The sequence below is a fragment of the Palaemon carinicauda genome, chromosome 20 (assembly GCF_036898095.1).
Source record: "Palaemon carinicauda isolate YSFRI2023 chromosome 20, ASM3689809v2, whole genome shotgun sequence".
Classification (NCBI taxonomy): Eukaryota; Metazoa; Arthropoda; class Malacostraca; order Decapoda; family Palaemonidae; genus Palaemon; species Palaemon carinicauda.
The window spans coordinates 28,814,714-28,829,733 of record NC_090744.1 but is presented as its reverse complement, the minus strand read 5'-3'; the positions used below and the strand labels follow the sequence as shown (position 1 = coordinate 28,829,733).

Below are 15,020 nucleotides of genomic sequence, written 5' to 3'. Positions count from 1 at the left end.
TTGCCACCACGGTAGGTCTCTCCCTTGCTTGAGACTCAGCTTTTATCGGACAAGGTTCCTGTAGATGAGGAAGTTGCTGTTCCCCCTCCTACTGATATTCCCTTGAGGACTCTGTCAGATGGAGAGGAGCCTAAAGCTGCTTAGCCCCCTATGGTCTTTAATTAAATCATGATGATTTTTTAAGGATCTTTGTCCGGATCTTTTTGTAACTGCTGCTCCTCGTTCGCCTAAACGTCAGAGCTTACACTAGGCCTAGCTACTTCGAAGCCGTTGTTTTTAAGCTAGTGCTCTCTCGCTCTCCTAGAGAGCTTTACGTTGGCTTGGCGACTGGTTTTTCACCAGGAGGAGTTTGGGGGATACAGCCTTTGCTTTCCCTTCTTTTAAACTGGTTTATAGAGCGAGAGTCTGATATGACACGAGAGAAGTTCTCGGCTTGGGAGTTCATGCCTCTGCCCAGATAGACTTCTCAATTCTCGTAGCCTCTCCCTGGCGCCTGGCCATTAGACGCTCCAAGTTTTTTACAGGTCAACCTCACAGCTGTTTTCGAGCCTTTGAAGTTTTGCTGTACAATTATGTCATGCATAACAAGGCTTTCAGGGATGGTAAGCGGTACCTCCTCAGTCGCTAACCCCGTCTGTTGCCGCACCTGCTCCCGTAGACCCTAAATGGGCTTTGCTGCAAGACATGCAGTCCAAGCTTGCGTCCTTGATAGAGGACTTTAATGCGGAGAAGGTTGCTACCGAACCTTCTGGCCAACAACCTTCCAACCGGTCGGTTGTGCGCCCTGTTGACGCTGAGGTAACCTACTCGCGTCTGCCAGTTGAGGTGGTTCCTCCACCGATGCGACCCAGTGTGGGTTGCCAGCCGCACGTTGACGTTAAGCGACGCTCGGAGGTGGTTGTTGACGTTCAGGACGTTCAACAACCAGCAGAGGTGACTTGTTTTGACGCAGTGCGTCAACCTCAGCAACCCGGTAGGGTGTTGACTGCACAACCCAGACGGTCTAGACAGTCTCGGGTTAACGCTGTGCTTCCTCGCGCACCCATGGTTGTTGACAGTTCACAGACTGTGCAGCAGTTCCATGATGTTGTGTCCGACTCCGTCACGCATGCACCAGTGCGACCGGACTCAGCGAGCCAGACGTTGCCCACTCCGTTGCCGTTTCCTCATCAGTTTTCGGATGAGGAACCCTCTGATGAGAACGTTGCTGAACAACAAGACGATCAGCCCCCAGAATAGATCAAGCCCTGCTATCCATCCAGAAGATGCTGAAGAAGGAACGCTGCTCAGTCAGGCTATGGATGAGTCTGGTAGGGACGCTGTCATCCGTGGAACATTTTGTGTCACTAGGAAGACTACACCTCCGTCCTCTTCAATACCATCTAGCTTTTCACTGGAAAAAGGACAAGACGCTAGAAGCGATCTCGATCCCGGTTTCCGAAAAGATAAAGTCTTGTCTGACTTGGTGGAAGGACAATATCAACCTAAGAGAGGGTCTTCCCATGGCTGTTCAGACTCCCAACCACGTTCTCTTCTTGGACGCATCGGACGTGGGCTGGGGCGCGACACTAGACGGTCGGGAATGCTCAGGACTGTGGAACTCGAGTCAGAGGAGCATGCATATCAACTGCAAGGAGCTGTTGGCAGTACATCTGGCCTTGAAAAGCTTCAAGTCTCTCCTTCGAGGCAAAGTGGTGGAAGTTAACTCGGACATCACCACGGCCTTGGCGTACATCTCCAAACAAGGAGGTACCCACTCACTGACGTTGTACGAGATCGCAGGGACCTGCTCATCTGGTCAAAAGGTCAAGACATCTCCCTAGTAACGAGGTTCATCCAAGGCGACTTGAACGTCATAGCAGATTGTCTCAGTCGGAAAGGGCAAGTAATTCCAACCGAATGGACCCTCCACAAGGATGTGTGCAAGAGACTTTGGGCCACTTGGGGTAAAACCATCCATAGATCTCTTTGCAACCTCGCTGACCAAGAGGCTTCCAATCTATTGCTCTCCAGTCCCGGACCCAGCAGCAATACATATAGATGCTTTCCTCCCAGATTGGTCACATCTGGATCTCTACGCATTCCCACCGTTCAAGATTGTCAACAAGGTACTGCAGAAGTTCGCCTCTCACGAAGGGACAAGGTTGACGTTAGTTGCTTCCCTCTGGCCCGCGAGAGAATGGTTCACCGAGATACTTCGATGGTTAGTAGACGTTCCCAGTAGTCTTCCTCTAAGGGTAGACCTTCTACGTCAGCCACACGTAAAGAAGGTACTCCAAAGCCTCCACGCTCTTCGTCTGACTGCCTTCAGACTATCGAAAGACTCTCGAGAGCTAGAGGCTTTTCGAAGGAAGCAGCCAGTGCGATTGCTAGAGCAAGGAGAGCGTCTTCCATTAGAGTCTACCAATCGAAGTGGGAAGTCTTCCGAGACTGGTGCAAGTCAGTTTCTGTATCCTCGACCAGTACCTCTGTAGCTCAAATAGCTGTTTTTCTCTTATACCTGAGAAAAGGACGATCCCTTTCAGCTCCCACTATCAAGGGCTACAGAAGCGTGTTGGCATCGGTCTTCCGGCATAGAGGCTTAGATCTTTCCAAACATAAAGATCTGCAAGACCTCCTTAAGTCTTTTGAGACCACCAAGGAGCGTCGTTTGGCTACCCCTGGATGGAATTTAGACGTGGTACTAAGATTCTTCATGTCAGACAGGTTGGAGCCGTTACAATCAGCCTCCCTGAAAGATCTCACTCTTAAGACTCTTTTCCTGGTATGCTTAGCCTCGGCTAAAAGAGTCAGTGAGATTCATGCCTTCAGCAAGAACATCGGATTTTCGTCAGAAAAAGCCACTTGTTCGCTACAACTAGGTTTTCTAGCCAAAAATGAGCTGCCTTCTCGGCCTTGGCCTAAATCTTTCGATATCCCCAGCTTATCGGAGATCGTAGGCAATGAACTAGAAAGAGTCTTATGCCCTGTTAGAGCTCTTAAGTTCTATTTAAAGCGTACTAAACCTTTACAAGGCCAATCTGAAGCTTTATGGTGTTCAGTTAAGAAACCATCCTTGCCTATGTCAAAGAATGCTTGGTCAGACTTTATCAGATTGTTAATACGAGAAGCTCATTCACATCTGAGTGAGGAAGACCGAACTTTGCTTAAGGTGAAGACGCACGAAGTTAGAGCTGTAACAACTTCCGTGACCTTTAAGCAAAATATATCTCTGCAAAGTATAATGGACGCAACCTATTGGAGAAGCAAGTCAGTGTTCGCGTCATTTTACTTGAAAGATGTCCAGTCTCTTTACAAGAACTGCTACACACTGGGACCATTCGTAGCAGCGAGTGCAGTAGTGGGTGAGGGCTCAACCACTACAATTCCTTAATTCCTTATCCTTTTAATCTGTCTCTTGAAATGTTGTTTTTTTATGGGTTGTCCGGAAGGCTAAGAAGCCTTTCGCATCCTGGTTGATTTGGCGGGCGGTCAAAGTCATTTCTTGAGAGCGCCTAGATTAGTGGTTTGATGAGGTCCTGTTGTATGGGTTGCAACCCTTGATACTTCAGATCCTAGGGGTCGATCAGCATCCTAAGAGGATCGCGAGGCTCCGTTAGGAAGACGTACTTAAAAGGCAGAGTAATTGTTCAAGTCGACTTCCTTACCAGGTACCTATTTATTTTGTTTTTGTTATTTGGATAACTTCTAAAATGAAATAAAAACTCTTAGCTCATAAAAGTGTAAACATATATTGCTGGTCTCTACCCACCCCCCTAGGTGTGAATCAGCTATATAATCACCGGCTAAGTTAAATATTGAAAAATGTTATTTTGATAATAAAATAAATTTTTGAATATACTTACCCGGTGATTATAAATTAAATGACCCTCCCTTCCTCCCCAATAGAGACGCAGTGGGACGAGGAGAAAATTGAGTCTTTGTTTACATTGAGTACTGGGTATCTGGACGACAGATGGCGCTGTTGGGCACACCCGCAACCTGTGTAGCGATCGCTGGCGAGTTTTTACCGTAGAGTTGTCTGTCGGGCAACAGAGTTGCAGCTATATAATCACCGGGTAAGTATATTCAAAAATTTATTTTATTATCAAAATAACATTTTTAGTTGATCACCTGTACAGACAGGATTAATTTTTGTGATGAATTTATTGAGTCTTAAATGTTAACCACAGTTTGATTAAGAAATAGCATAGAACTACCGTTAGCTGTGGAGTACAGTATCCTTAATATTCAGCGTAGACTTTACTAGGTCTTATCAGATTGCCAAAGCATTTGATAAGTGGAAGGATGGAGTTATTGCATACATTCGTCAATGCAGTTATATACAATGATACTTCGACTAAGGATTTTAATTTGATTGGTTCTGTTTAATCCTTATTAATGTCATGAAATGATATGGTCGTTTGTCTGGATTTGATGAACATTTCATATGAAAACCATATTGGTAAATATTCAGTCTTGTTTGTTACCAAAAAAGAGGTAAATGGGACATTTCAGTTACTTCATTAAGCTTTTTCAAGAACCTATAAGTGACAAGCATGAAAGAGTAAATAGAAGAAATCAAAAGGTACTTTGTTAGCATTCAGGATTTTAGGAATCCTGCATTTATTATGTGATGTAAATTTATCTTTTCCTTCATTATTACTTTTGAAGTTTACAAAGCATGATGTATGCTTATTATTTAATTCATGTTTGCATGTCAATACTCTATGCTAGTCTGTTTATTATCAGTCATAGTATTTTTTGGGGTACGAATTTTTTATACTGTGCATTAAATTTTCAGAAAATTGTACAGCTGAATTATGTCATTTAAATCATGCCTCATCAGACTACTGTATATCCTGGTGTACGTTAATAATAGTATAACACTGGCATGGGCAACTGTTCGTCAACTCGGGGCCACATTTTACTATATCCAAGTGAGTGAGGGCCGCATGATAATACAGTACAGTACACATATGAAAAAAATATTACTTGCCCAATATTTGAGATTTTTTTTTTCTATTGTTGCTCTTCGCCAAAATCAAAAGATTTTGCGAAGTGTATGTATTCACCCGTCTGTTTGATAGTTTATTTATTTATTTGTTTGTGAGCAACTTTACACAAAAACTATTGTACCAATTTTGACCAAACTTGGAAGTCATGTTGAGTATGACCTATGGATGAATCTGTAACATTTTGGAAAAAATACGGTACATCAAAGTACAAGTACGTAGCAGTACAGTACTTTGAAAATAATTGTAATGTTAAGTAAACAGACAATATTTTATTTTATTTTATTTTTCGTTCGTGAACAACATTATGCAAACACTGCCAACCAATTTTCAATGAAACTTGGTGGACATTTGGGGGTATGACTCAAGGACAAATTCATTACATTTTGAAGAAAAATACATTGAAGTACATGTATACAGTGGAGTTAAGAGTAAAATAAGACTGCTTGGCATGGCGAGGACATGCTCTCTACAAAGTACTCCTCTAATTTTGTGTCTTACACATAAAACTGACATCGTCAATTTTTCTTAATGATAATAATGATGATTACTAGTACAAATAAATACAATTATTTATAGTTTCAGTAACCTAGAAAGCCCGCAGGTTACTTATCCTTGGTATGACAGATAGTGTGACTAAATTATTACTTTAGTTTAGTTTTAATGAAGTTAGTTAAGAACAACGTCTGACTTGTACATAATGAATCTGATCTCTATAATCATTTATATGAAAATACAAATGAAGTCTTTTACAATATTGTATGTTTTATAAGAAAATCAGTGTCATATAGATACAGTACTATGTGACTTAAATGCTGCTATAGTCTGAATACTAGCAGAATTCTCTTAACTCTTGATGCATTATATAAAAATAATTATATGTCCTTGCACAGTGAGCAATTTATAGGAGTCAGTGTTATTCACTGATTGTTCTTTATTGAATAAAAGAATACAATATTCTCAATCTTCTTATATCTTTATTCAGACTTTCACATTCAGTTCAGTAAAAGGCTATGCAACTTTATGACCTTTTTAGGATTGATATATAGAATTTGATTAATAACATTGAAGGTGCATTTTCAATTTCTGCGCATCTCGTTCACCATTTGAAGTATTTTGCTTGAGTTGATTGGTAAAGTAATTAGAAAAAAGGAATTTGAAGTAGAATAATGAATTCATAGTTGGGATTTATTACAGGCTATCTTATACCTGTACTATATGTCTTGTTTTTTCGCTCTTGGAATTACAATCATCACTTTTATTCTTTGTTGCATACATGAAGTCTACCAATTATCTGTTGTAATCACATACATACACATGTGTGTATATATATATATATATATATATATATATATATATATATATATATATATATATATATATATACACATACATACATACATACATACATATATATATATATATATATATATATATATATATATATATATATATATATATATATATATATATATATATATATATACATACATACATACATACATACATACATACATACATATATATATATATATTTTTCAATATTAAACTTAGCCGGTGATTATATAAGCTGCAACTCTGTTGCTCGACAGAAAACTCTACGTTCAAAATACGCCAGCGATCGCTATGCAGGTAGGGGGTGTACATCAACAGCGCCATCTGTCGAGCAGGTACTCAGTACTCAATGTAAACACAGAACCAATTTTCTCTCTGTCGGGCTACCGGCAAGACCTACTAATTCGCTGTTACTAACTGGATTTGTTTTCACAACTATTTGGTGAAGTACACTATTCTAGTTTTGAGCTTTCGCTATGCAGGTGTTTTATCTTCATCTCAAAACTTGAACTCGTTTTGGATAGATTTAATTATGGTGACAAAGAGAGTATGGACTCTCTTTCACTTTTAAATGGCCGACCCTTCCCTTAGACGGAAGTGTGTTTAGGTTTTTAGTAATTTTGCTTAACACGTTATAGATCTATATATTTTATATCTCTCCGCCTTTATTAGGCCTCTTCGATTAACTTTCCATTTATTATAAACATATAAAAATAAATTTTTATGTTTTGTTTATATGCGACCTTTCCTGATAGTAGGCGGTCCTAACTTGGAACCGAAGTTAATCAACGTTGAGCCCGTTATATCGTATTTAGCCTTTAAAGAATTTAAAACTTTTTAAATTTAATGTTTTATGAAAGAATTTCTTTGATAGTCTTCGTACTGTTTTCAAAGATGAACTAACGTTAAGTTTTTTAGACTACGCAGTTGTTGACGTTCAGGACGTTCAACATGCGCTCTATCGTTACGATAGAGAGAGAGTGTATCACGGTTTCACTTTGCAGTAAGAGTAAATCGATTCTGACGTTTTGTTCATTCTTTCTTAGCTTAAATGTTTTAAATTCTAAATTAAAGGAACTTTTTATTTGGAAAACCTTTCAGTTTTTTCCTTTAGTCAAATATCATGTTTTTTTGACGATATATAATTGGGCTCTTCTCTTAGGTGCGAAATCAAGAGAGAAAGAGAGAGAGAGATAGAGACGGAGGGAGAGAGAGGAGAGAAAACGTTCCGTTCAAGCGGGTAACGTTCTCGTGTTACTCTCGTCCCTAGTCGCTGTACGGGGAAGAAGGTAAAACGTTTCTAGGGTTTTATTCTTGTCCCCAGGCTATGTGCGGTGAGAGATTGTAAACGTAGTTTATTTGAACTAGTGTTTAGTCTCTTTCCCAGCCACTGAATTTTTTATCTTTATATATGTTTTCTGTTTTTTGCTAGTATTAATGAGCTGCATTATACGACTGATTTCGCAATTACTACCTTTTAATGAAGGGTAGAATTGCGTGTTTCAGGTAGAAATCAGTAAAAGTTTCGATTTCAGTGAAATAAGTGCAAAACAGAAAATCGATAAAGTGATATGCGCAAAGTGTTACAGTGTTGCGTCCGAGGGTTCGTCTGTTCGTGCCTGTCGTTCACCTAGTCCGGGACCTCTTGCAAGCTCCCAAGCCCAGGGGAGAAGTAATGTCGAACGACTTATGGGTTCGAGAGGCCTTGATCAACGAACAGACGTTTTTTCCCTCCGTGGTTTCGGGCGTATCTACCCAAGATCGCCCCACCCACACAAAGACGAGAGAGCCCATTTACTTCTCGTCTGCGGAAGAGGTTTCTCGTAAGAAACCATGGACCAAGGTCTCGCGGCTTATTAAGCGCAAGTCGGTCCCTTCCGCGCAAGTCCAACGGCCCAGTTGTAGCCACTGGGTCAGTTCGGACTCGCTGCAGTCTTCCGACGACTGCTCACCTCCTAAGAGAGGCAAAGCGGTACCGCATCAGGCAGTCACACCGTCTGTTGCCGCACCTGCTCCTGTAGACCCTAAGTGGTCTTTGCTGCAGACCATGCAGTCTCAGTTAACGTCATTGATGCGGGACTTTCGTGCGGAGAAGGTTGACACTGCACCAACCTCTAGCCTACAACCAACCACGGTTGTGCGTCCTGTGGACGCTGAGGCAACCTTCTGCCGCACTCCAGCTGAGAGAGTCCCGCCACCCATGCGTTCCAGTGTACCCTGCCAGCCGCATGTTGACGTTCAGTAACGCACGGAACCTTCCGTTGACGTTCGAGAGGTACAACAACAGTCTAAGTTGTTTTGTTTTGACGCGGTGCGTCAACCTCCGCATTCTAGAGTTGTTTTGACTGCTCAGTCTAGACAGTCAAAGCAGTCTCGAGTGGACACTGTATGTCCTCATGCACCTGTTGTGGTTGACAGTTCAGTTGTTGACAGTTCACAGACTGTCAAGCAGTTACATGACGTTGCCTTCTGGTCTGCTACTAATGCACCAGTGAGAGACTCACTGAGGTAACCTAGCTTTTATCGGACAAGGTTCCTGTAGATGAGGAAGTTGCTGTTCTCCCTCCTACTGATATTCCCTTGAGGACTCTGTCATTTGGAGAGGAGCCTTAAGCTGCTTAGCCTCCTATGGACTTTAATTAAATCATGATGATTTTTTAAGGATCTTCGTCCGGATCTTGTAACTGCTGCTCCTCGTTCGCCTAAACGTTAGAACTTACACTAGGCCTAGCTACTTCGAAGCCGTTGTTTTTAAGCTAGTGCTCTCTCGCTCTCCTAGAGAGCGTTACGTTGGCTAGGCGACTGGTTTTTGCACCAGGAGGAGTTTTAGGGATACAGCCTTTGATTTCCCTTCTTTTAAACTGGCTTATAGAGCGAGAGTCTGATAGGACACGAGAGAAGTTCTCGGCTTGGGAGTTCATGCCTCTGCCCAGATAGACTTCTCAATTCTGGTAGACTCGCCCTGGCGCCTAGCCAGGAGACGCTCCAAGTTGTTTACAGGTCAACTTCTCAGCTTTTGTCGAGCCTTTGAAGTTTTGCTGTACTATTATGTCACACATAACAAGGCTTTCAGGGATGGTAAATGGTTCCGCCTCAGTCGCTAACCCCGTCTGTTGCCACACCTGCTCCCGTAGACCCTAAATGGGCTTTGCTGCAAGACATGCAGTCCAAGCTTGCGTCCTTGATAGAGGACTTAATGCGGAGAAGAACCTTCTGGCCAACAACCTTCCAACCGGTCGGTTGTGCGCCCTGTTGACGCTGAGGTAACCTACTCGCGTCTGCCAGTTGAGGTGTTTCCTCCTTCTGGCCAACAACCTTCCAACCGGTTGGTTGTGCGCCCTGTTGACGCTGAGGTAATCTACTCGCGTCTGCCAGTTGAGGTGGTTCCTCCTTCTGGCCAACAACCTTCCAACCGGTCGGTTGTGCGCCCTGTTGACGCTGAGGTAACCTACTCGCGTCTGCCAGTTGAGGTGGTTCCTCCACCGATGCGACCCAGTGTGGGTTACCAGTCGCACGTTGACGTTAAGCGACGCTCGGAGGTGGTTGTTGACGTTCAGGACGTTCAACAACCAGCAGAGGTGACTTGTTGTGACGCAGTGCGTCAACCTCAGCAACCCGGTAGGGTGTTGACTGCACAACCCAGACAGTCTAGACAGTTTCGGGTTGACGCTGTACTTCCTCGCGCACCCATGGTTGTTGACAGTTCACAGACTGTGCAGCAGTTCCATGATATTGCGTCCGGCTCCGTCACGCATCCACCAGTGCGACCGGATTCAGCGAGTCAGACGTTGCCCACTCCGTTGCCGTTTCCTCATCAGTTTCGGATGAGGAACCCTCTGATGAGGACGTTGCTGAACAAGACGATCAGCCCCCAGCCCTGCTATCCATCCAGAAGATGCTGAAGAAGGAATGCTGCCCAGTCAGGCTGTGGATGAGTCTGGTAGGGACACTGTCATCCGTGGATCAATTTGTGTCACTAGGAAGACTACACCTCCGTCCTCTTCTATACCATCTAGCTTTTCACTGGAAAAAGGACAAGACGCTAGAAGCGGTCTCGATCCCGGTTTCCGGAAAGATAAAGTCTTGTCTGACTTGGTGAAAGGACTATATCAACCTTAGAGAGGGTCTTCCCCTGACTGTGCAGACTCCCAACCACGTTCTCTTCTCGGACGCATTGGACGTAGGCTGGGGTGCGACATTAGACGGTCGGGAATGCTCGGGATTATGGAACTCGAGTCAAAGGACAATGCATTTCAACTGCAAGGAGCTACTGGCAGTACATCTGACCTGGAAAAGCTTCAGGTCTCTCCTTCAAGGCAAAGTGGTGGAGGTGAACTCGGACAACACCACGGCTTTGGCGTACATCTCCAAGCAAGGAGGGACCTACTCTCTGACATTGTACGAGATCGCAAGGAACCTCCTCACCTGGTCAAAAGGTCTAGACATATCACTAGTAACGAGGTTCATCCAAGGCAACTTGAATGTCATGGCAGATTGTCTCAGTCGGAAGGGACAAATAATTCCAACAGAATGGACCCTCCACAAGGATGTATGCAAGAGACTTTGGGCCACCTGGGGCCAGCCAACCATAGATCTCTTCGCAACCTCGATGACCAAGAGGCTCCCAATATTTTGCTCACCAATCCCGGACCCAGCAGCAGTTCATATAGATGCCTTTCTACTAGATTGGTCACATCTAGATCTATATGCATTCCCTCCGTTCAAGATTGTCAACAAGGTACTGCAGAAGTTCGCCTCTCACGAAGGGACAAGGTTGACGCTAGTTGCTTCCCTCTGGCCCGCGAGAGAATGGTTCACCGAGGTACTTCGATGGCTAGTAGACGTTCCCAGAACACTTCCCCTAAGGGTGGACCTTCTACGTCAGCCACGCGTAAAGAAGGTACACCAAGGCCTCCACGCTCTTCGTCTGACTGCCTTCAGACTATCGAAAGACTCTCGAGAGCTAGAGGCTTTTCGAAGGAGGCAGCCAGAGCGATTGCTAGAGCAAGGAGAACATCCACCCTTAGAGTCTACCAATCGAAGTGGGAAATCTTCCGAGCTGGTGCAAGTCAGTATCCGTATCCTCGACCAGTACCTCTGTTACTCAAATAGCTGACTTCCTCTTATATCTGAGGAAAGAACGATCTCTTTCAGCTCCCACTATCAAGGATTACAGAAGCATGTTGGCATCAGTCTTCCATCACAGAGGCTTAGATCTTTCCAACAATAAAGATCTACAGGACCTCCTTAAGTCTTTTGAGACCACGAAGGAGCGTCGTTTGGTTACACCTGGTTGGAATTTAGACGTCGTACTAAGATTCCTTATGTCAGACAGGTTCGAACCGCTACAATCAGCCTCCCTGAAAGATCTCACCTTAAAGACTCTTTTCCTGGTATGCTTAGCCACAGCTAAAAGAGTCAGTGAGATTCATGCCTTCAGCAAGAACATCGGATTCTCATCCGAAACGGCTACATGTTCTACAACTTGGTTTTCTAGCCAAAAACGAGCTGCCTTCTCGGCCTTGGCCAATATCGTTCGATATTCCAAACTTATCGTATGGTTAGAAATGAACTAGAAAGAGTCTTATGTCCTGTAAGAGCTCTTAAGTTCTATTTAAAACGAACTAAACCTTTACGAGGCCCGTCTGAAGCTTTATGGTGTTCAGTTAAGAAACCATCTTTGCCTATGTCAAAGAATGCTTTATCCTATTTTATCAGACTGTTAATACGAGAAGCTCATTCCCATCTGAATGAGGAAGACCAAGCTTTGCTGAAAGTAAGGACACACGAAGTTAGAGCTGTCGCAACTTCCGTGGCCTTTAAACAAAATAGATCTCTGCAAAGTATAATTGACGCAACCTATTGGAAAAGCAAGTCAGTATTCGCGTCTTTTTATCTTAAGAATGTCCAGTCTCTTTACGAGAACTGCTACACTCTGGGACCATTCGTAGCAACGAGTGCAGTAGTGGGTGAGGGCTCAACCACTACAATTCCCTAATTCCATAACCTTTTTAATCTTTCTCTTGAAATGTTTTATTATTGTTTTTTTGGGTTGTCCGGAAGGCTAAGAAGCCTTTCGCATCGTACTTGATTTGGCGGGTGGTCAAAGTCATTTCTTGAGAAGCGCCTAGATTAGAGGTTTTGATGAGGTCCTGTTGTATGGGTTGCAACCCTTGATACTTCAGATCCTAGGGGTCGCTCAGCATCCTAAGAGGATCGCGAGGCTCCGTAAGGAAGACGTACTTAAAAAGGCAGAGTAATTGTTCAAGTCGACTTCCTTACCAGGTACTTATTTATTTTATGTTTGTTATTTTGAATAACTGCTAAAATGAAATACAAAATACTTAGCTCATAATAATGTAAACAAGTAATGCTGGTCTCTACCCACCCCCCTGGGTGTGAATCAGCTTATATAATCACCGGCTAAGTTTAATATTGAAAAATGTTATTTTTATTAATAAAATAAATTTTTTAATATACTTACCCGGTGATTATATATTAAAGGACCCTCCCTTCCTCCCCAATAGAGACCCAGTGGACCGAGGAGAAAATTGGTTCTGTGTTTACATTGAGTACTGAGTACCTGCTCGACAGATGGCGCTGTTGATGTACACCCCCTACCTGCATAGCGATCGCTGGCGTATTTTGAACGTAGAGTTTTCTGTCGAGCAACAGAGTTGCAGCTTATATAATCACCAGGTAAGTATATTCAAAAATTTATTTTATTAATAAAAATAACATATATATATATATATATATATATATATATATATATATATATATAGATATATATATATATATATATATATATATATATATATATATCTATATAAATATATATCTATATATATATATATATATATATATATATATATATATATATATATATATATATATATATATATGTATGTATGTATGTATGTATGTATATATATATATATATATATATATATATATATATATATATGTATGTATGTATGTATGTATGTATGTATGTATGTATATATATATATATATATATATATATATATATATATATATATATATATATATATATATATATATTTATATGTATTTATATATGTAGATGTCAGAAATATTTTTCATATTTGGAGTGCTTCTTTCATTCTTTATTTTTTTTTTTTGCCTACCTTGGTTTCATCATTGAATTCTAAGGCAAATGATCTTGTGTATAATCATGCTCTTACCTCTATTTATGTCCCTTTAATTTTCTGACTGCATGATGTTCTCATTATCTTATGCTATTTTAGAGTTGCAATAAGTTAGTGCCTTTTTAAACTGAGAATAGAATTTATTCCTTTTCTCAAGCATTTACTTTAACCACCAGTCACCAGACAACCATATCTCATATTAGTACTTTTGTGATTCTATCTTTAGATATATGTTCTTTTGTGCGTTTGGGTCATTGAATGGTTTGATGTAAGATTCCAAATTTGTATTCTCTCATTCTATTTTAATTTCTTTCTCTGGAGAATCAGTACCATGTCATAGTGGCGATTAGTCACTAGGGTCTCCAAATATTTCTAATAAGATTATTATTATTATTATTACCTAAGCTACACACATAGTTGGAAAAGCAGGATGCTATAAGGCAAAGGGCTCCAAAAGGGAACAATAGCCTAGTGAGGAAAGAAAATCAGAAAATAAATAAACTACCAGAGAAGTAATGAACAATTGAAATAAATTATTGAAAAAAACAGTAACAACATTAAAGTAGATCTTTTGAATTCACCCCCAAAAAAAACCCTGATAACATGTTTATTCCTCTCAGACAAAACTTATAAGTATAATTTTCTGGGCTCGTTCCGTGAAATGCTCCTCTAGCACCATTTTTAAGGCATAGTTATTGCTGAATATACCAAAGAAAAAAGAGATGCATGGAATGCCAGGAATAAACCTAGCTTGCTCACTCTTTGAGTGTCGGTTTAGAAAACGGGCGTGATGGAACCACGACCATAGATCCCTCACCAATTAGACCTCTCCTTCATCAACATCCCCCCTCTCTACCCCTACATCTCCCCACCAAAATCCCTTAATTGAACTCATCAGAATTGTATTGCACTCAATTTACATATATGTGTAATTACAGAACTGTCCTGAAGGATTACTGGAATGCTCTGCATTACAGCTATAGTATTCCTCCTAGCTTGCTGTTAGAATGTAAAGAAAGGCAGTGTACTGTAGGGTTTCCTAAGGATTCTTTGTATCATTCCTTCACCTACAGCTACATTGCTTTCTGTCTTATAGTTTTTTATGCTTCTTTAGTCATTTTACATAGCTGTCCTACTTATTTAACCTTACCTTGCTGCAATATCCACTTCTAATTTAAGAACAATTTGTTTTGGGTGTGCCTTATCAGAAATAGGTCTCATGTTTTTATTAAGTTACTTTTCAATTTTATTTGTCCTATTTTTTTTATTTCATTGTTGTCTTTAATGAACAAAATGTTGTCTTGAGAATTGATCAATGTAAGGTAACTGATTTTTTGTATTATATGTCTAGTTATTTAGCAGATGTTTACATTTCACTGTGGTCTTTACTGAATGAAATTGGGTCCCTTGCATTGATAAATGTGGGAAAACTGATTGTTGATATTATTGGTCCCAGTTTTTCCATTTCATTGCTGGTCATAACTGATTAAATTAATAACCTTTGTGTTGATAAATGCAG

At 41.2% G+C, this 15,020-nt stretch overlaps 1 protein-coding gene across 3 annotated transcripts in view; it reads left to right on the top strand.

Annotated features, from left to right (window-relative positions):
* The window catches only part of eIF2Bdelta (eukaryotic translation initiation factor 2B subunit delta), a 69,635-nt gene that overhangs the window by 20,570 nt on the left and 34,045 nt on the right, over nt 1-15,020 (top strand). For 2 of the 3 annotated variants that reach the window (XM_068394973.1, XM_068394974.1), the window contains exon 2: nt 4,784-4,919. The exons of the other annotated variant lie outside the window; for it this stretch is intronic. In XM_068394973.1, coding sequence (XP_068251074.1) covers nt 4,803-4,919 — 117 coding nt within the window. In that variant the 5' untranslated portion in view covers nt 4,784-4,802. The remainder of the gene's footprint in view (nt 1-4,783; nt 4,920-15,020) is intronic. 3 annotated transcript variants of the gene reach the window in all.